This window comes from Spermophilus citellus, assembly GCF_964194105.1.
Source record: "Spermophilus citellus genome assembly, chromosome: 12".
In the NCBI taxonomy this organism is placed as follows: Eukaryota; Metazoa; Chordata; class Mammalia; order Rodentia; family Sciuridae; genus Spermophilus; species Spermophilus citellus.
In genome coordinates, this window is record NC_138198.1 from 78,181,211 (window position 1) to 78,203,190 (window position 21,980).

General features: G+C 36.1%; 1 protein-coding gene across 5 annotated transcripts in view; it reads right to left on the minus strand.

Moving 5' to 3' along the window:
* Positions 1-21,980, minus strand: part of SMCHD1 (structural maintenance of chromosomes flexible hinge domain containing 1) — a 153,251-nt gene that overhangs the window by 122,918 nt on the left and 8,353 nt on the right. For all 5 annotated transcript variants that reach the window (XR_014018421.1, XM_081263744.1, XM_081263743.1 and 2 more), the window contains exons 2-5: positions 9,859-9,934; positions 9,031-9,192; positions 4,805-4,887; positions 4,054-4,184 (exon numbers count right to left, since the gene is read on the minus strand). Coding sequence is in view for 4 of the 5 variants with exons in the window: in XM_081263744.1 (XP_081119870.1) it covers positions 4,054-4,184; positions 4,805-4,887; positions 9,031-9,192; positions 9,859-9,934 (452 nt within the window). In the remaining variant the exon portion in view is untranslated. The remainder of the gene's footprint in view (positions 1-4,053; positions 4,185-4,804; positions 4,888-9,030; positions 9,193-9,858; positions 9,935-21,980) is intronic.

The following is a 21,980-nucleotide window of genomic DNA, read 5'->3' on the forward strand; positions in this document are numbered from 1 at the left end:
TCTCAGCACCACATAAAAATAAATAAATAAAATACAGACGTGACACACATGCACGCCTGAAGCCAACGTGACTGGGTCCCGCTAGCCTCCGAGATGCAGCTTGGCAGGAAGAGGTCTTTAGCCAAGCCTTCATGAAATAGCCAGCCGGGAGCTGAGGCCAACCAGGGAAGGACCAGTACCACCCCTCCCTTGGGACACTCCGGCAAGGAGCCTGGGGCCTGCCATAGGAGAGAGGTGACGACATCAGAGTTCAGCCCACGGAATTCCTTCCCAGCAGAATCCACTTTAGCAGGTGTGTGACTCCTGCCCCATCCAGATACAAGCAGCCAGGAAACTTCAGGGATCTGTGTCTGTAGGGAAGCAGAGGGGATCCCCGACCCCCAACCCCCCATATTACCAGCGGTGACTCCCAAGGTCTTAGCCACCAGTTTACCACAGCACTGGGGCTTAAATGGGACACGCGGTGGGGCTGCAAGGGTAACTAGATCTCTGGGGAACCGCTTCCAGTGAACAGGACCTGGCTGGCTGGCTGACAAGAGGAAGGGGGGTAAGGGCCAGAGAAGTGAAATGGCTCTGGACTGACAAGTCTGAGAGACTACCAGGAGACGCCTTACAGGGATTGCTATGGGCAGGTAGAGGGCAGAAGCTCCGACTACTGGAAGAGAAGAAAATGGATCTCTAAGACTTCAATTTTTTTTTCTGCTTCTCTCTCTGTTCCTCTCTCCCCTTTTGCTTCCTTCTTTCTTTCCCGTTTCAAGTCTTATTGTTCTTTTCATTCTCCTCTAATCTATCTCTCCTTCTTTCTAAGAGCACCTTCATTCCCCTACCCCCCAACTATCATCCCAAGCACTACGTCTTCCATTACATGTAACTGTCTAAATGCAAATAGGTGAATGTCTCAAGGCTGTCTATAGGGCTCCTAAATACCTAGCTACTACCAACACCCTGATCCAATCGCCTGCTATATCCCCCCTCAGTAGAGCAATCTTCTAAAGTAGCCAAGACATACTAACCCTCATACCATCATAGCACCTAACCTAAACATAAAGTCCTAAGAACAAACAACAAATCACTATATGCATACAGAACGCGGAAGCCTTTTATGAATTGAATGTATCAGCTTTAAAGTACAATAAAGCCCAACATTTCTAGGCATAGTCTCTCACCACAAAGGACAGACCACAGACATATACAAAGCCAAAACAAATGTATAGGAGAAAGCAGTTACACAGCAGTCAAACAGAGCTGGAAAGTAACGTGAACAACATGAAAAAACAAGGAAAAAGGATTACAAACAATGCAGGACAACTTAAATCTACAGGAGGACCTAGAAGCATCAGAAACATGGACGGGGAAAGAAATCAAGTCATACCTAACTCAGATGGAACGGAATATTAGAGAAGACATGAGATAGCAAATCCAAGCAATGAAAGTATATTTTGAAAATGAATTAAACAAATTCAAACTGCAAAGAACGAGCTTTACCAGGAGATAGAGATTTTTTAAAAAAAAACAAACAGTAATCCTAGAAATGCAGGAAACCATAAACCAGATTGAAAACTCTAACGAGAATATTACAAATAGACTAGATCAAGTAGAAGTCAGAACATCAGATAATGAAGACAAAGTTTATCAACTTGAAAAGAATATAGTCAACACAGAAAAGATGCTTAAATCCCACGAGCAATCTATTCAAGAAATATGGGATGTCATAAAAAAACCAAATTTGAGAGTCATCGGGATAGAAGAAGGCATAGAGAATCAAACCAAAGGAATGGACAACCTATTAAATGAAATAATTCTAGAAAACTTCCCAGAGATGAACGATGGAATGGATTGCCAAATCCTAAAAGCCTACAGGACCCCAAACATTCAAAACCCGTAATAGACCAACTCCAAGACATATAATTATGAAGATAGCCAACATACAGAACAAGGAGAGAATATTAAAAGCTACGAGAGAAAGGAGGCAGATTACATTCAGGGGTAAACCAATTAGGTTAACAACTGATTTTTCATCACAGACTTTGAAAGCGAGAAGATCCTGGAACAATGTATTTCAAACGCTGAAAAATAATGGTTTCCAAACAAGAATACTGTATCCAGCAAAATTAAGCTTCAGATTTGACAATGAAATTAAAATCTTTCACGATAAACAAAAGCTAAAAGAATTCGCAGCCAGAAAACCAGCACTGCAAAGCATTTTGAGCAAAATACTACAAGAAGAGGAATTGAAAAATAGTGCCCAAAACTAACAGCAGGAGGTATCTCAGTAAAGGGGGAGGAAAATAACCAAAAAGTAAAAACTAGCCAAACTAAAATAAATAAATAAATAAATAAACATGACTGGAAGTACAAATCATATTTCAATTGTAACCTTAAATGTTAATGGCCTAAACTCACCAATCAAGAGACATAGGCTAGTAACCTGGATCAAAAAAAACAAATCCAATAATATGCTGCCTTCAGGAGACTCATATGATAGGAAAAGACACACACAGGCTGAAGGTAAAAGGTAAAAGGTTGGGAAAAATCATATCACATGGCCCTCAGAAGCAAGCAGGGGTGGTCATACTCATATCAAATAAAATCAACTTCAAACCTAAGTTAATCAAAAGGGATGAAGAAGGACACTATATACTGTTAAAAGGAACCATCCACCAACAAGACATAACAATTATCAATTTGTATGCACCAAACAATGGAGTTGCAACGTTCATAAAACAAACTCTATAGGGATACTGCCACATCAATGATCATAGCGGCACAATTCACAATAGCTAGACTGTGGAACCAACCTAGATGCCCTTCAATAGATGAATGGATAAAAAAAAATGTGGCATTTATACACAATGGAGTATTACGCAGCACTAAAAAATGACAAAATCATGGAATTTGCAGGGAAATGGATGACATTAGAGCAGATTATGCTAAGTGAAGCTAGCCAATCCTTAAAAAAAAAAATAAATGCCAAATGTCTTCTTTGATTTAAGGAGCGCAACTAAGAACTGAGCATGGAGGAAGACCATGAGGAAAAGATTAACATAAAACAGAGGCGACTAGTGGGAGGGAAAGGGAGAGAGAAGGGAAATTACATGGAAACAGAAGGAAACCCTCAACGTTATATGAAATCACATATAAGAGGTTGTGAGGGGAAAGGGGGGGAAAAAAACAAGGGAGAGAACTGAACAACAACAGATTAGGTAGAGAGGGAAGATGGGAGGGGAGGGGAGGGGGGATAGTAGGAGATAGGAAAGGCAGCAGAATACAAAAGTCACTAATATGGCATTATGTAAAAATGTGAATGTGTAACTGATGTGATTCTGCAATTTGTATTTGGGGTAAAAATGGGAGTTCATAACTCACTTGAATCAAGTGTATGAAAGATGATATGTCATGAGCTTGTAATGTTTTGAACAACCAATAAAAAAATAAATAAAAATAAAAATAAAAATGAAAAAATACAGGTATTGTGTCCATTTACAGCTAAAAAATTTTTTTCTTAAAAAAAAAAGAACAAAGGTGTTATAACATAATAAACCTAAGTTCTAGATCAATAATCCCATTAAATGTACTAGTACAAATTCACTAAGTAAAATTGGCAGAGTGTATACACTACCACACCCAGTTCTGTGAATACTTTTTAAAAACACAAACCTTAAATTAGAGCAATAATGAGTTCCACAGAACCACATGCAATTTTAGGAATTTTACAAGTGATATAAAGTAATTCCTAAAGCCTATTTTGAAACCTTTCTACTCCTCTGAAGGCTTTTATCACATTTAAGTTAGTAATGAAAGGTGTAAAGCTTTAAAGTATGCAACAGAACTCCTACATACCACAAGAAACACAAAAGGAACTGTTAAATGAAAAGGTAAAATGTTAATATTGTTCTATTTCTGATTATTGATCACAAAAATTCTATTTAAAAAAAGTAAATATATTGATAACATCAAAACCTTTTCATCATGTGTATACAAAAGCATATGAGTTCTTACTATTAAAACATATAACTACCTGTAAAAAAAAAAAAAAAAGTAAGATTTTCTAACCTTTCAAAGTCACCTTGCCGTGTAAATTTTGACAACCTATACACAGCCCAGTTGTTAAGCTGTTTAGAAGTCATTCCTCTTCCATTATCTATTACTGCAACAGCAGGTTTTCCTTGTGTCTCATCAAAAAGCTATGAAACAAAATAAGTTCAAGAAGACAGGAAAAATCAAATCAATATTTAAAACATCAAAGGTGATTCATTCAACATGTTCACTCATACATTGCTCAAAGTGTAAAGTAATATAATTTTCTGAAAGGCACTTTGGCTATATCTATTAAAATCCTTAGAATTCTTCATGACTTTTAACGAAGAAACAGTATTTCTCAGATTTTAACTTCAGAAAATAATCAGAGACATGTAGAAAGATGTATAAGAATGTGCATCATTTCGGCATTACTTCTAACAGCAAAAATATAGGAAAAAATCTATTAAGCAATAGAAGCCTTATTATGCTATTTTCATTACAGTCAATAAATCATTCTGGAGTAATGGAATATTATATATCACAATACTCATATATACAATGTACTTTTAAGGGAGAGTAGAAGATTACAAAAACAAAATGTTGCATGCAAGTACACACGTAAACACAGAATAAACGATCCAAGAAGAAATTTTAAGTGGATAAAGAGACATCAGATAATTACTTCTACTATAGTTTAATTTCTGTTTTCTAATTTTCTCCAATCAACTTACACTACACTTTTATCAAAAGAAATACTAAATTTCTTTAAGTATTATTTTCTTACCAATTTGATCTGTATTCTTCTAATACCAACATTACGAGAAGTAGCAGACAATGAATTGTCGATTAATTCCGCAAGAGCAAATGCTGAAAAAAGAAAAAACTATTGCTTAATTTTTCCCTAAAATTCTTTGCATAAAAGTTTAAAGCAGAAGAAACTCTGAAGTACCTTAAAATCATCACTTATTTTCCAAAGAGCTAGAATTAAAGTATTTTCCTGATCCTAATGATAAAATACATAATAAAAGGCATCATCGCCAATCACTACCAGCATAAAAAAGCAGTCATCAACCAGTACTTGTATGGCACTATACAGCACAAGTCAGCCAGCCACAACTCCTGGTTCAAGGAGTTTATAATAAAAAGACAGACATATAGACTTAAGAGACAAACAGAAGACCATACCATAAAAGCAAATAGAAATCTGGTGTACGTCATTATATCATGCGCAAGTCAAAAGTAGGAACAGAGATATAGAAGCAAATATAAAGCAATTGTATACAAGTATCTCTTAAGAACTATTTTGGATATAGAATTCTAAAGACTATCAGAACTTGTCAAATGGCAGAACACATCTTCAAAACTGACAGAACACTACTATTGATTCTCTATAACAACACTAACTTGACATTGAGTTTATCATTGGCTCAGCATTAATTTTTTTTATATTTTTTCAGGGCCACTACTCAAATTATTTCCTACTTTATTCTTTTAATTAGAAAGAAAAGGAACATACCAAATTTATGTCTTAATTCCACAGAAGTGTAACCCAAACAGAACTGTAATCAACCAATACAGTCACACTGCAGCAAGCACTTCCACTCACTCTAAACACTTAGAAGACACCAATGTTCATAAACTACAAAAAGTTACCATGATTCAGATAATATATATAAGAATCTAGCTAAGGGTAATAACTCTAGAAAATGAAGATAGAACATTATAGTAAATGGGAAAAAAGAATAAAAAGAAATTCAGCTAGGCATGGTGGTGCATACCTATAATCCCAGCCCAATGAAAGAGGACTGTAAATTCAAAGCCAGCTTCAGCAATTTAGAAAGACTCTTAAAAAAGGGTTGGGGACATATCTCAGAGGCAGAGTGTCCTTGGGAAGGTGGGTAGAAGAGAAAGAGGAGAAATTCATAGAACTTAGTATGTGATTAAAAAAGGAGATGATGCCAAGCTCAGTGGTGCATGCTTATAATCCTAGCAACCCAGGAGGCTGAGTCAGGAGGATTATAAATTTGAGGCCAGCTTCAGCAACTTAGCAAGACCTTGTCTCAAAATAAGGGTTGGAGATGTGGCTCAGTGGTAGAATGCTTCCCTGGCAGGCCTGAGGCCCTTTAGGTTCAATCTCTAACACCACAAAAATAAATAAATAATAATAATAATAATAATAATATACAAAGCACTGGGGATGGTAGCTCAGTGGTAAAGCACCCTTAGGTTAAATCCCCAATATCCCTTCCCAAAAAAAGAAAAGAGAGAGAGAGATAGGGAAATAAATCTAAGACAACTTTGAATTTCTGCCCCCCCTCCCCCCAAAAAAAGAACAGAAAGGAAAGGTCATATTTCCCATAAAGGAATATTTAAAGAGGAGGAAAGAAAAAAATCAATTTTAGATATAATGCTATGCAACTACATAAAGTTTAATGAATAGTGGTATTAAATAGGGAGCAGATACTGGGGTTAACTGAGAGGAAAAGATTTTTGCTTCATTGGCATAGATATAATAGCTAAACATTGGATCACTTTTCTGAGAAAATATCAGTATGACTTGAAAATCAACTACTACACAGTCAAGAAGAACCAGAAGCAAGAAAACAGGGAGGAAACAATCCAGGGAAATATTATAAAGTCACAGAAATCAAAGAAAGAGTTTAAACACTACTTATTCACATAATGATGGTAGGAAAAAAAAAATCAAAAGTCTTATTCAGAATTTTATCCTCAGGGAAATAACTAAAGATTGACTTAATATTCAAATAAACACATACCATGTGCCACACATTATTCTAAGAACTATACAAAACCAATTCTTGTTCTTAAGAGCTCAACACTCTACTGGAGAAAGACAGAAAGTAAAATGTAATCACAATAAAGTAAATTCTATAGCTTGGTAGAAGGTGGTATGTGCTATGGTTAAAAGACCCATAGTAGAGTGAAGGGACTAAATAATATAGTGATCAAATAAGTTCTGAAAAGGTAACAGATAAACAATACTTGAATGAGGTGAAGTAACAAATCCTAGGTTTATCTAGGACAAGAGCATTCCAGACAGAGGGCACCATTTGAAAAGATGGATGACACTGGAGTGGAATGAATAAACAAGGGGGAAAAGTAGTAGAAAGCAAAGCTACTAAACCCTAGTAGTTTATAAAGACTCTGGCTTTTACTCTTAGCGAAATGAGGAATCATGAGTTGTTTTCAGCAGAATGACACAACCTGACTTCTCAAATCTTCCATGGACAGGGATAAAAGAGAAAGTGACCAACTAAGAGATCACTGTGCAAGTAGGGTGATTTGATGGTACCTCAGACCAGGTAGCATTAATAGAAGTGGTGAAAAATGATTTTTGGTCTGAGCAACTGGAAAGAATGAGCGATGACTGATTATTTGTCAAACAGGATTCAGGGATCACACTTCAGACATCTTAGTGGTGGTGCCAAGCAGGCAGCTATATGGATCAAAATAGAATTCAGGAAAGAACTCTAATACTATTTTCAATATTTAACTAAAAATGGCCATTTCTTCCCACCTCAATTTGAAAGTCACTTCTATAAGATGGTATTTAAAGGTATGGAATTGAATTACCAAATAAAGAAGAAAGAAGATAAAAGGCCAAGTACCAAACCCTGAGACAATTCAACCTTAAGAATGTGGAGAAAGGGTTGGGGTTGTAGCTCAGGGGTACAGTGTTCACCTAGCATGTGTGAGGCCCTGGGTTTGAACCTCAGCACCATATAAAGAGAAATAAATAAAGTCATTGTGTAGATCTACAACTGGGAAAAAAAAACAAAAAACAAAAAAATGTGGGGAAAGAACCAACCTAGATGCCCAACAGATGAATGGATAAAGACAATGTGGTAGGGCTGGGGTTATGGCTCAGCAGTAGAGCGCTCGCCTCGCACATGCAAGGTCCTGGATTTGATCCTCAGCACCACACAAAAACAAATAAATAAAAGTTATTGTGTACAACTACAAAAAAATAAATATTTTTTAAAAAAAAACAATGTGGTATATATACACAATGGAATATTACTCAGCCATAAGGCCAAAAGTTCTAATATGTGGATGTTAACATACAATAGGGGTGGGGGGTGTCACTGAATAAGACAAAGGGGAATGAAGGGAAGGGAGGGGGAATAGAATACTAAATACAGTGAATGAATATATGAATAAGACCAGCATAACTCCACATCATGTTCAACCATAAGAATGGAATCCTAATTAGAATAAGTCATATTCCATGTATGTATGATACATAAAAACGCATTCTCCTGTCATGTATATCTAAAAAGAACATCAACAACAAAAAAAGAATGTGGGGAGAGAAAATAAAGGACAGGCAGAGTAAGAAATAACTAAGAGAACATGGTCTAAGGTCTTAGGGTAGAGGACATACTTAGCATGTGAGACTGGGTTCAATCCCAACACCAAGTAATACAGTGTGGTCTCTTGAAAGCCAAGTGAAGAAAGTGTATCAAGGTTGACAAAGTGATTTAACTACGACAAATAACTGAAAATTGATGCTAGATTTTCAAAATTTAACTAAAAATGACCAAATTTAACCCTAAAATTAGGCAGGGACAGACACCTAGCCAGAATAAGAAGGAAAGAAGAGAAGAAAAGTGCTGTTGATAGTGAAAACAGTCAACTCATTCAAGGAGATTTCATAATTGCAAGAGGTTTGTAGGAGGCCAGGAAGAATAAATCAGGAGAGAAAAACATACAGTAGATGAAAAGATACAAGGAATAAGATTCCTCATGTATTGAAAGGGAATATGAGTTCCACTAGTAGAGTAGCTTTAAAGGTGATTATTTTTACTTTGAAGATGACTTAGGTTAAAAAAAAAAAGTATGCTATGAAGAAAAGGAGTTGAGACAGCAAGCTCAAAATGAGTGGTTAGACTCTTCTAAAATGAGAGGATTTATAAAACTTGAAGAAATGGGACCATGGAATAAAGGAGAGTAACAGTTTATCAAAATTACCATGAATGAGATACTTACGCAAAGGATTTTGTCCTTCACTTGCATAATATTCATACATGCCACTTTTAACCAGTGTGTCATAATGAGGTAGGAAGTCAATTCGTTCTTTTGTAGCTGTTAGTAGTAACTGATTGACTGACTGTAACAGGTACAGAGTGACTCCATCTTTAACAGTTTCATCTGTAACCAAGAGTTAAAATCTTAAGTGCTAGGTTAGCATCGTAAAATTCAATGAACTTACAATTTTGAGTATGTTGATTTTATCTATGTAATATATTAACAATGGTACAGGAAAACCCTCAAATAATGAACCGATCTAAAAATTCAGCTATTTTGTTAAGGATACACCAATTGAACAGGTAAAAATATTTCAACTCATCTGAAAACTCAATTCATAATAAGTTAAACTATCACAGAAAATCAAAATGAGGCTCTGCATTAGAGTGCTATTAACATGAATGGGGAAGAATAGTTATATTTAAAAGGAATCAGGCATGAAAAACTAGCAGGTCCTAAAAACAGAAAATGGAATGGGTAAAAACAGAAAATGGAAGAATTCAAAATAAGTTCAAGTTGAAGCTAAAAGTCAGCTTGAGGTCCAAACTGTGCTAAGGGTTGAGAAAGGTCTTATCTTCTGTAGCCCTGATAGCAACTACTATTCTATAATCAGGCTTGAAAAATGACTTCTGAGTAAACTATGCACAAATAGCCATTTTTTTCTCTTCCATCACATAAAAATAATCAAACTATCAATAGTTTTGAATACATATTTGTGTAATAGTTATTGCCCTATCATTACACATTAAATTTAAAAGCAAGTGCTTAATTTAAAACATCATTACTCACCAAAATTATCACAGGTAATTTCTTTCCTACTTGTTGTTGTAATAACAAATTTTTCTTCAGGTGAAATGCCAAGTGTCTAGTTAAAATAAGAGAAATAAAATGAATTATTTCAGAAAAGAAATTAATGCATTATTCAAATTTGCAAGAATGTGGATACTGATAGTATATTATAATCCTGCAACAATTACTAGAAAATGACTCAGTATTTTGATATTTTCCTTTGTAAAATTAATATAACATAAACCCATGTAAATTATAAATTACTTCTTTGTTTTAAACAAGGTTCTTTTTCTTCAACTATATGCCACCTAGTAACACTAGTGATTAGGTGGAATGTTTTGAAAGGAACACAACATTAGTATGGCCCACCCTGACAAAAACATGTTATTTATTTATTACTTTATAAAAGTAATCATTTTATTTAAAGCAAAGCATTAACATAACACTTATTTCGTAAAAATATTTAAGTATATAAAAACAAAACAGAAAGAAAATAGAAGAGAATATGACAGAACACTAAGGTAAGAATAGTGGCACTGGGGCTGGGGATGTGGCTCAAGCAGTAGTGCGCTCGCCTGGCATGCATGTGGCCCGGGTTCGATTCTCAGCACCACATACAAACAAAGATGTTGTGCCCGCTGAGAACTAAGAAAAAATAAATAAATATTAAAATTCTCTCTCTCTCTCTCTCTCTCTCTGTCCCCCCCCTCTCTCTCTCTCTCTGTCCCCCCCCCTCTCTCTGTACCCCTCTCTCTCACTCTCTTTAAAAAAAAAAAAAAAAAAAAAAAGAACAGTGGCACTAAGCAAGATTCGTGAAACTTTACATCTATTCTATTCTATCCCCGTTCAAAAAAAAAAAAAAATCTTAAAACCTTAAAGCAAATTATAAATTAGAGGGGCTGGGGTTGAGGATCAGTGGTAGAGCACTCGCCTAGCATTTGCAAAGCCCTGGGTTCGATCCTCAGCACCACATAAAAATAAGTAAAATAAAGGTATTTGCCTCAGTCTGGCTGGGCACAGAATCACGAGCCACTCAAGCAGGAACAAAACTTTATTTTTGAAAAAGCTGCCAATACGCCGGCAAGCCAAAACCGGTCCACCCCGCGCCCGTCTACCAGAACCGCCCCCCCCACCTCCCCCGGAATTCCCTCCTACTATCCTTCCCCAACCAATGGGAACTCTCCAGGAGTCCCGTAACATGAGTCCCATAGCAGGCCAAGGTGAACAGCAGGAGTCCAATTTCCATATGAATGTAAATCTTAACATAATCATATCATCTCAATGGCTAGGTGCCATGCATCATATTATTTGCTTGTGGCTCCTAGCAGGTATTGTGTCCAACTACAAATAAAAAATAAATTTTTTTAAAAAATTATAAATTAGAGTGGGAAATTGCAATAAGAAATAAAAAGCCTTAATAAATCAAAAAGGTAAAAATTCAAGAATGAAAAAGAGTAGTACATCAAGACATGACTAATCAAAAAGAAAAATATAGCCAGGCATGGTGTACCTGTAATTCCAAGGGCTTGAGAGGCTGAGGCAGAAGGATTGCAAGTTCAAAGCCAGCCTCAGAAACTTAATAAAGTCCTAAACAACTTAGACCGTGTCTCAAAATTAAAAATTTAAAAATGGGCTGGGGATGTGGTTCAGTGGTTAAGCATTGCTCAGTTAAATCCCTGGTACCAAAAAGAAATATGCATGACCAATGAAAACATGAACTGTGAAATATCATCACTAACAAATAAAAATTAGAAATTTATGTTTACATTCTCATTTAAACTAAAAGACATGTTTTTTCTAAAATAAAATTAATACAATGATGATGTATAGTTAGAACAAAAGGCTTCTGCTTCAGCGATAAAATAGTTAATCTAGACTTCCCAATTGAAGTCACCTAAAAATAATCTACATTCATGATACTCAAATTACAATAGTGATATAAAACAATCCTTTTTGGTCATTACTGGAACTAAGTAGGGCACTGACTCCTTACTCAGAACAGACAAATGAAAGGGGACAAATCAATCATTTATCCTGTCTTCCTTGTATTTCACGATATTACTTTCTTGTATTTCATGATAACCAAATAACTCGAGTTGATGAGACAAAATTGTTTTAAAGAATTCTAGCTAATAAATATAGGAGGAACAACAATCCGAATATCATCATTTAATGAACCACTTGATCAACATCTTATTATGAAGGGATTAAGATGAAACCACCTGAATTCCACAAATTCAAAGTTAACACTGCTAGGAATAGGTAAAACATTCACACATTATGTGACTCCTGATGTGACGTGATATGAAGTATCACACCACCTACAAAGTACTCCTTTGTTTCTCTACCCCAAAGAAATTTAATAAAGGTTTTTTTTGGTTTGGTTTGGTTTGGTACTGGGGACTGAACTCAAGGGCACTCGATCACTGAGCCACATCCGTATCCCTATTTTGTATGTTATTTAGAGACAGGGTCTCACTGAGTTGCTTAGCACCTCACTTTTGCTGAGGCTGGCTTTGAACTCGAAATCCTCCTGCCTGTCTCCAGAGCCTCCAGGATTACAGGTGTGCCACCACTCCCAGCTCTAAAAAAATCTTTAAAGCTAACTTTTAGTTTACAGAATACAGAAATAAAAGTTAAACGACAACACTGAATAATGCAGAGTGTGGAAATATTAATGAATTACCTCGTTGATTCCTTCAACAGGTCAACAGCAAGAAGATTAAAGACAGAATGGGGTTGCTCAAGGATTTAAAAGAATTAGGAAACAGGATGGTGGGAGGAAGATTGGGGACAGGGATATAGGCTTAACGGTAGAACGTTTGCCTAACATGCAGTAAAGACATGGGTTAGATCCCCAGAAAGATCGGGGAGGAAAATAGTTAAATCTGAGGACCTTGTTGAATTGTGATTTAAACAAACTATAGACATTTTTAATAAAACAGAGAAAACTGAATACGGACTGAAATACTATATAAGATGCTTAATTCTGATGGTATAATAGTTTATTTTACCTTTATATTCTTCATCTAAGATCTACAATAAGCTTTAAAACACATTAAAGACAAAATTAGGCTAGCTTGGCCAATTCTTGGTAACTGCTAAATATGGGTGATGAGTATGGAGAGTTCCTTACATAATTCTCTCTTTGTAAACATTTGAAGCTTTACATTTAAAAAAAAAACTCTATTTTAAAATATCCTATAACAGACCAACAAAAGAAGATAAAGGATTCTCAAACAGTCCCACACACATATGCATGGGTAGCTTGGTAGATATAGGTAGGAGAGGTGACATTATACCACATAGCAACATTATTTTCTTTTTGGTGGTGCTGTCAATCCAACCCAGGGTCTTATATTAACTATGAAAGTGCTCCGTCTTCCACTGAATGATATAACCCCAAAGAGGCTGCATATTAATTCAAATTTGAAGAAAACACAGAAGCTTAATTTTAAAAGAGTAGAAAGGATTTCTGAAAAGATACAAATCATGCAAACCATAAAGGAAAAAGACTAGAAAACATAAAAAGATATTCAACCCAGATAGGTGCAGTGACACATGCTTGTAATCCCAGCTACTTGGGACTCTGAGGCAGAAGTACTATAAGATCCAGAATAGCCTCAGTAACTTAGAAAATAAAAAAAGAACTTGGTATGTAGCTCAGAGGTAGAGCGTCCCTGGATTCAATCCCCAGTACAGGGCAGGGAAGGTGGACAAGATTCTCAACTAGTTATCAAAGAAATTAAAATAACTTGGTGTCATATCCATCAGGTAGGTAAAACATTTTCAGTTCTATCAAGTATAAGTTTCCACATAAGGAAATAGCATCTTACACAATAACAAGACTCAAAAATTTGTACAACCATATTGGAAAGCAATTTGGCTTACTTTAGGAAGCTTAAAGACACTTTTATACTAAGTACTTCCACCCTAGAGAAATAAGGCCCTAGACATAAAGTAAATGAGATTCTATTTATTTATGAGATTTATTTTAGGTTTCTATATAATTGTGACAGGCATTTATCGTTCATTACTGCTTTATTTCTACAATGTTCCAACTGTCAGATCATGCACTAATACATACTCTGTAACAAAATATACTTTTACAATTACTGAAAAAAATGCAAATGATTGCAGATCAATGTACAACTGAAAGGTATTTATATCTAATTATTTCATACATTCTCTCCGTAAATCAATTATTTTTAAATTTTCTTGAAGAGCTTTCTAGGATAACTGCATAGAATACTTCATCTAGCAAGCCACTAGTTATATAGAAACCTTCTGCCCCTCATCTTTCAATGTATCTTTTTTTTTAATTTTTATTTTTTTGTCATGCATGACAGTAGAATGCATTTTGATATATAATACATACATGGAATTTACATACATCAATCATATTGTCTATTCTATTCTGCTGCCCTTCCTATCCTCCCTACTCCTCCCCTCCTCTCCCATCCTTTCTCTATCTAATCTAATGTGACACACTTCTTTTTTTTCTTTTTCTCATTACAACATCATATATGTATTCTGTATAACAATGAGGTTCTCCTTCCATCTTCTGTGCAACTCCCCTTCTCCCTCTTTTTCCCTCCCACCTCTCTTCCCTATTTAGTGATAGTCTTCTTCTCATGCTCTTCCTCCTATCCCATTTTGAGTCACCCTCCTTATATCAGAGAAGACATTTGGCAATTGTTTTTTTTTTTTCCCTAGGGATTGACTGAGTAATATTCCATTGTATATAAATGCCACATTTTTTAATCCATTCATTTATTGAAGGGCATCTAGATTGGTTCCACATTCTAGCTATTGTTAATTGTGCTGCTATAAACATTGATGTGGCTGTTTCCCTGTAGTATGCTCTTCTTAGGTCTTTTGGGTATAGTCTGAGAAGGGGAATAGCTGGGTCAAATGGTGGTTCCATTCCCAGTTTTCTAAGGAATCTCCATACTGCTTTCCAAATTGGCTGCACCAATTTGCAGTCTCACCAGCAATGTATGAATGTACCTTTTTCCCCCACATCCTCACCAGCACTTGTTGTTGTTTGACTTCATAATGGCTGCCATTCTTATTGGAGTGAGATGGTATCTTAGAGTAGTTTTAATTTGCATTTCTCTGATTGCTAGAGATGGTGAGCATTTTTTCGTGTATTTGTTGATTGATTGTATGTCCTCCTCTGAGAAGTGTCTGTTCAAGTCCTTGGCCCATTTGTTCATTGGGTTATTTGCTTTTTGTTGCTTAACTTTTTGAGTTCTTTGTATGCTCTAGAGATTAGAGCTCTATCTGATTTTGAGGGGTAAAAATTTGTTCCCAGGATGTAGGCTCCCTATTCACCTCGAATATTATTTCTCTTGCTGAGAAAAAACTTTTTAGTTTGAATTCGTCCCATTTGTTGATTCTTGGTTTAAACACTTGTGCTATAGGTGTCTTATTAAAAAATTTGGGGCCTGCCCCCATGTGATGAAGATTAGGACCAACTTTATCTTCTATTAGACACAGAGTCTCTGGTCTGATTCCTAGCTCCTTGATCCATTTTGAGTTGACTTTGTGCATGGTGAGAGAAAGGGATTCAATTTCATTTTCTTGCATATGGATTTCCAGTTTTCCCAGCACCATTTGTTGAAGATGCTATCCTTTCTCCATTGCATGGTTTTAGCACCTTTGTCTAATACAAGGTAGTTGTAATTTTGTGGATTTGTCTCTGTGTCCTCTATTTTGTACCATTGGTCTACCAGCCTGTTTTGGTGCCAGTACCATGCTCTTTTTGTTACTATTGCTCTATAATATAGTTTAAAATCTGGAATCGCGATACCACCAATTTCACTCTTCCTGCTTAGAATTACGTTAGCTATTCTGGGTCTCTTGTTTTTCCAGATAATTTCATGATTGCTTTTTCTATTTCTGCAAGGAATGTCATTGGGATTTTGATGGGAATTGCATTGAATCTGTAAAGTGCTTTTGGTAGTATGGCCATCTTAATAATATTAATTCTACCAATCCATGAGCAAGGTAAATCCTTCCATCTTCTAAGGTCTTCTTCTATTTCTGTCTTCAGGGTTCTGTAGTTTTCACTGTACAGCTCTTCCACCTCTTTTGTTGATTCCCAGGTATTTTTTTTTTTTTTGAGGATGTTGTGAATGGAGTAGTTGTCCTCATTTCCATTTCAGAGAATTTGTCACTGATATACAGGAATGCCTTTGATTTATTGGTATTGATTTTATATCCTGCCACTTTGCTGAATTCATTTACTAGTTCTAGAAGTTTCTTGGTTGAATTTTTTGGGTCTGCTAGGTATAGGATCATGTCATCCGCAAATAGTGATAATTTAAGTTCTTCTTTTCCTATAGTTATGCCTTTAATTTCTTTCGTCTAATTGCTCTGGATAGTGTTTCAAGAACTATGTTGAATAGAAGTGGTGAGAGAGGGCATCCCTGTCTTGTTCCAGATTTTAAAGGGAATGCCCTCAATTTTTCCCCATTTAGAATGATGCTGCCTGAGGCTTAGCATATATAGCTTTTACCATTTTGAGGTAATTTCTTGTTATCCCTAATTTTTCTAGAGTTTTGAACATAAAGGGATGCTGTATTTTGTCGAATGCTTTTTCAGCCTCTATCGAGATGATCATATGGTTCTTATCTTTAAGTCTGTTGATGTGGTGAATCACATTTATTGATTTCCATATATTCAACCAGCCTTGCATCCCAGTGATGAATCCCACTTGGTCATGGTGCATGATCTTTTTGATATGTTTTTGTATCCGATTTGCCAGAATTTTATTGAGGATTTTTGCATCTAAATTCATTAGGGATATTGGTCTGTAGTTTTCTTTCTTTGAGGTGTCTTTATCTGGTTTGGGAATCAGGGTGATATTGGCCTCATAGAATGAATTTGGAAGTACTCCCTTCTTTTTCTATCTCCTGAAATAGATTGTAGAGTATTGGTATTAGTTCTTCTTTAAAGTTCTTATAAAACTCTGTTGTATATCCGTCCGGTCCTGGGCTTTTCTTGGTTGGTAGTCTTTTGGTAGCTTCTTCTATTTCCTCACGTGATATTGGTCTGTTTAGGTTTTTTATAACATCCTGACTCAATCTGGGTAGGTCATATGCCTTAAGGAATTCATTGATGCCTTCACTATCCTCTATTTTATTAGAGTACAGAGTTTCAAAATAATTTCTAATTATCTTCTGTATTTCTGAATTGTCTGTTGTGATGTTGCCTTTTTCATCCCATAAGCTAGTAATTTGGGTTCTCTCTTCTCTTTGTTAGCGTGGCTAGTGGTCTATCAATCTTATTTATTTTTTCAAAGAACCAACTTTTAGTTTTGTCAATTTCTTCGATTGTTTCTTTTGTTTCGATTTCATTGATTTCAGCTCTGATTTTAATTATTTCTTGCCTTCTACTGTATTTGCTGCTGATTTGTTCTTTTTCTAAGGCTTGGAGGTGTAGTGTGAGGTCATTTATTTGTTGGCTTTTCCTTCTTTTAAGGAATGAACTCCATGAAATGAATTTTCCTCTTAGTACTGCTTTCATAGTGTCCCAGAGATTTTGATATGTTGTGTCCGAATTTTCACTTACCTCTAAGAATTTTTTAAATTTCCTCTTTGATGTCTTCTGTAACCCTTTGTTCATTCAGTAGCATATTGTTTATTCTCCATGTGATGTAGGATTTTTTTCTTATTTTATTATTGATTTCCAATTTCATTCCATTATGATCAGATAAAATGCATGGTAGTATCTCTACTCCTTTGTAATTGCTAAGATTTGCCCTGTGACATAATATATTGTCTATTTTTGAAAAGGATCCATGTGCTGCTGAGAAGAAAGTGTATCCGCTTGATGTTGGGTAGTATATTCTGTATATATCAATTAAGTCTAAGTTATTAATTATATTATTGGGCTCTATGGTTTCTTTACTCAACTTTTGTTTGGAAGATCTGTCCAATGGTGAGAGAGGTGTTAAAATTTCCCATGATTATTGTGTTGTGGTCTATTTGACTCTTGATCTTGAGAAGAGTTTGTTTGATGAACATAGCTGCACCATTGTTTGGGGCACATATATTAATGATCGTTAAGTCTTGTTGGTGTATGGATCCCTTGAGTATGTAGTGTGCTTGTTTATCCCTTTTGATTAACTTTGGCTTGATGTCTATTTTATTTGATACAAGTATGGACACCCCTGCTTGCTTCCGGGGTCCATATGAGTGGTATGATTTTTCCCAACCTTTTACCTTCAGTCTGTGTAAGTCTTTTCCAATCAGATGAGTCTCCTGTAGGCAGCATATTGTTGGATCTTTTTTTTAATCCATTCTACTAGCCTGTGTCTCTTGATTGGTGAATTTAAGCCATTAACATTTAGGGTTACTATTGAGATATGGTTTGTACTTCCAGCCATATTTGTTTATGTATGTTACTTAACATGATTTGTTTTTCCTCTTTGATTATTTTTTCCTTTACTGTACTACCTAGTGCTGGTGGTTTTCATTGTTATTTTTCATTTCCTCTTCCTGTAATGTTTTGCCAAGGATGTTTTGAAGAGCTGGTTTTCTAGCTGCAAATTCTTTTAATTTTTGTTTATCATGGAAGATTTTTTATTTCATCTTCAATCCTGAAGCTTAATTTCGCTGGATACATAATTCTTGGTTGGAACCCATTTTCTTTCAGCGTTTGAAATATGTTGTTCTAGGATTTTCTAGCTTTCAGAGTCTGTGTTGAAAGATCAGCTGTTATCCTGATTGGATTACCCCTAAATATAATCTGCTTCCTCTCTTATGGCTTTTAAGATTCTCTCTTTATTCTGTATGTTGGGCATCTTCACTATTATGAGTCTTGGTGTGGATCTCTTATGATTTTGCACATTTGGTGTCCTGTAGGCTTCTAGTATTTGGATTTCTTTTACATTCTTTAAGTCTGTGTAAGTCTGGGAAGTTTTCTAGTATTATTTCATTGAATAGATTGCTCATTCCTTTGGTTTGGACCTCTATACCCTCTTGTATCCCAATAACTCTTAAGTTTGGTTTCTTTATGTTATCCCATAATTCTTGGATGTTCTGCTCATGGTTTCTTGACATTCTCGCTGAGCTGTCTATATTCTTTTTAAGTTGAAAAACTTTGTCTTCGTTGTCTGAAGTTCTATCTTCTAAGTGTTCTACTCTGCCGGTAATACTCTCATTTGAGTTTTTAATTTGGTTTATTGTTTCCTGCATTTCCAGATTCTTTTTTTTTTTTTAATATCCTCTATCTCCCTATAGAGGTGATCTTTTGCTTCTTGGATTTGTTTATGTAATTCATTGTCAAAGTGATCTTTCATTGTCTGAATTTGCTGTATTATGTCTTCTTTGAGACTCCAGATCATCTGAAGCGTGTATATCCTGAAGTCTTTATCTGACATTCCATCAGCTGCAGATATTACCACACCTAATGTTGAATTGACCTGTTTGTTTGTGGTCCTTTCTTTTCTTGTCTTTTCATACTACTCATGTTTCTTTCTAGCTTCGTGAAACTGTTGTGTTAATGGTTTTCCCCTTATATATTTGTATTGTTCTTGTATAACTCCAAAATCCCTCTTTTGTGGAGAAAGACAATGTTAACAGTTCCCAATATCAACAGTACATCATCTAAGCACAAGTTTTCATTATCAATACACTTATAGTTAGATTCTAAGTCTACAGATATTGGTTTTAATTATTATTTAAGAATATAGTCATTAGTTTCATAAAAGGCATACCATATCTGGTGGCATATAGAAAACTTAATTTCAGACGAAGAATGTTATACTTAGAGGGAAAGGAGTGAGGGTATGAGGTTAAACTAACTTAGCAACTTTGGAGAACTCTAACCAATAGACTGGTAATTTATGGAAGAATGTATAGACTCAACCTCCTATCTGTATTTAGATAGTTACCCTATGTACAGATAGCAAAAGTTAGGAGGTTGAAAGTGGGATAGAGGGAATACAAATGAAGAAAAGAAAAAAAAATAACAAGGAAGAAAAGAAAAATAAGAGAGAAGGAAAAAGAAAGTAAGATAGAAATAAAGAAAAAATGGGGGGAAGATGGGGTATATGCAATTCCTCTATATTATATTATTTTGGTGATTCGGTTGTTCATGCACAGTTCTTGGTTTCACATATGTTCAGGTTGTGAAAGAGAGAGGAGAGAAAGAGAAAAAAAAAGTCTCTCAGAACACTGTTTTCCTTGCTTCCAGTAGGTGGCGTTGTCTATTCCTAGCTTGAGCCTCTTGTGTTCCGGGTGGTGGATATAGCCAATGTGAAACGACATGAGCTTTCACCTGTATCTTCACTACTCTAGTCTCTGAGGTGGAAACCAGGTGCCTGTAGAGTTGTTGTTTTGCGTTGATAGCTACAACCCCCAAAAGCTTGTGGGAAATATTTTGAGTTATCGCAGCTAAGGGTGGGGGAGTTGGAAACCGGGTACCTGGATCAGCCGCAGAACCGAGCTGGTAGCCACGCCCTCTTTGATTGGTTTTAAAGGTTGATGGGCTTCCTCTGGACTAGCATGTGGGGCGGGGCCGGGCTTCCTGCTCGGGTCTGGCTTGGCCCCGGGCTTCCTGCTCGGGTCTGGCTTGGCCCCGGGCTTCCTGCTCGGGTCTGACTTGGCGCCGGGCTTCCTGCTCGGTCTGGCTTGGCGCCGGGCTTCCTGCTCGGGTCTGGCGTGGCGCCGGGCTTCCTCCTCCGGTCTGGCGTGGCGCCGGGCTTCCTCCTCCGGTCTGGCGTGGCGCCGGGCTTCCTCCTCCGGTCTGGCTTGGCACCGGGCTTCCTCCTCCGGTCTGGGCTAGGCTGGGCTGGGCTGGCACCGGGCTTCCTCAGTACTCCATCCTTTCTCAATGAATCTTTATCTATGGGTAAGAAAGCTATCAACCTTATTCCCTCTTCCAACATATGCAACTGCATTACCATAATGAAGGAATTTCATCCATCAAAGATTGTACAATTGTTGGGCTGGGGATGTGGCTCAAGTGGTAGCGCACTCGCCTGGCTTTCATGGGTTTGATCCTCAGCACCACATACAAAGATGTTGTGTCCGCCAAAAACTAAAAAATAAATATTAAAAAATTCTCTCTCTCTTTCTTAAAAAAAAAAAAAAAAGATTGTACAATTGTTCCTCTATTTACCATGTGATTACATTCCAAAAGACTGTAACTTAATGTTAAGTCAAAATGCATTCCATAGACCTAAGCTACCAAACATCATAGCTTATGTTAGTCTTCCTTAAATGTCTTAAAAAGATTTATATTAGCCTACAGTTGAGCAAAATAATATAACCACTAATGCCCATTTTAAAATAAGATGTTGAATAAGGTGATACCATACTGAAAGTAAAAAAAAAAACAGAAGGTATCCTATAGCATACTGCTAGCCTGGGATAAGATCAAAATTCAAAATCAATGTATGATTTCTGCAGAATGCATATTGCTTTTGAACCACTGTAAAGTTGAAAAAATCTAAGTCAAAACAAATTCAATCAGGGACTGACTGCATTTTCCTGCACTGAAGCAGATAGCTGTCTTACAATTTTTAACCTATATTTAAAAAATCATAGATTTTAATCAATAAATCAATTACAATTTAATTCAGACATGCAAATTATCTTGTTTTCCTTGTTTCATCTATCATTTCATGTAAAATTCATAAATTCATAATTTTTCTAAGTACTTTATAGTTCTCATACTTTATACATTACTACTCATTGTACTTTTATTCAAAACATCATACCCTTCTCTCTCCATGTTGGTTTTTTCATTTGTTTGTTTTTTGTTTTGTGACACTGGGGATTGAACCCAGCGCCCTGTACTTGCTAGGCAGGCACCCTACTACTGAGCTACAAATCAGTCCTTTTTAAATCTTATTTTTTGAGACAAGGTCTCGCTAAGTTATTCAGGCTGGTCTAGAACTTTCAATCCTCCTGCATCAGTCTCCTGAAAAGCTGGGATTATAAGTGTGCCCCACCATGCCTGTCTTCTCCCCAGATTTTCTGATCTAAATATCTATCTTAGGGCTGGGGTTGGGGCTCAGTGGTAGCACGCTTTGCCTAGCACGTGTGAGGCACTGAGTTCGATTCTCAGCACCACATATAAACAAATAATGAAATAAAGGTCCATCA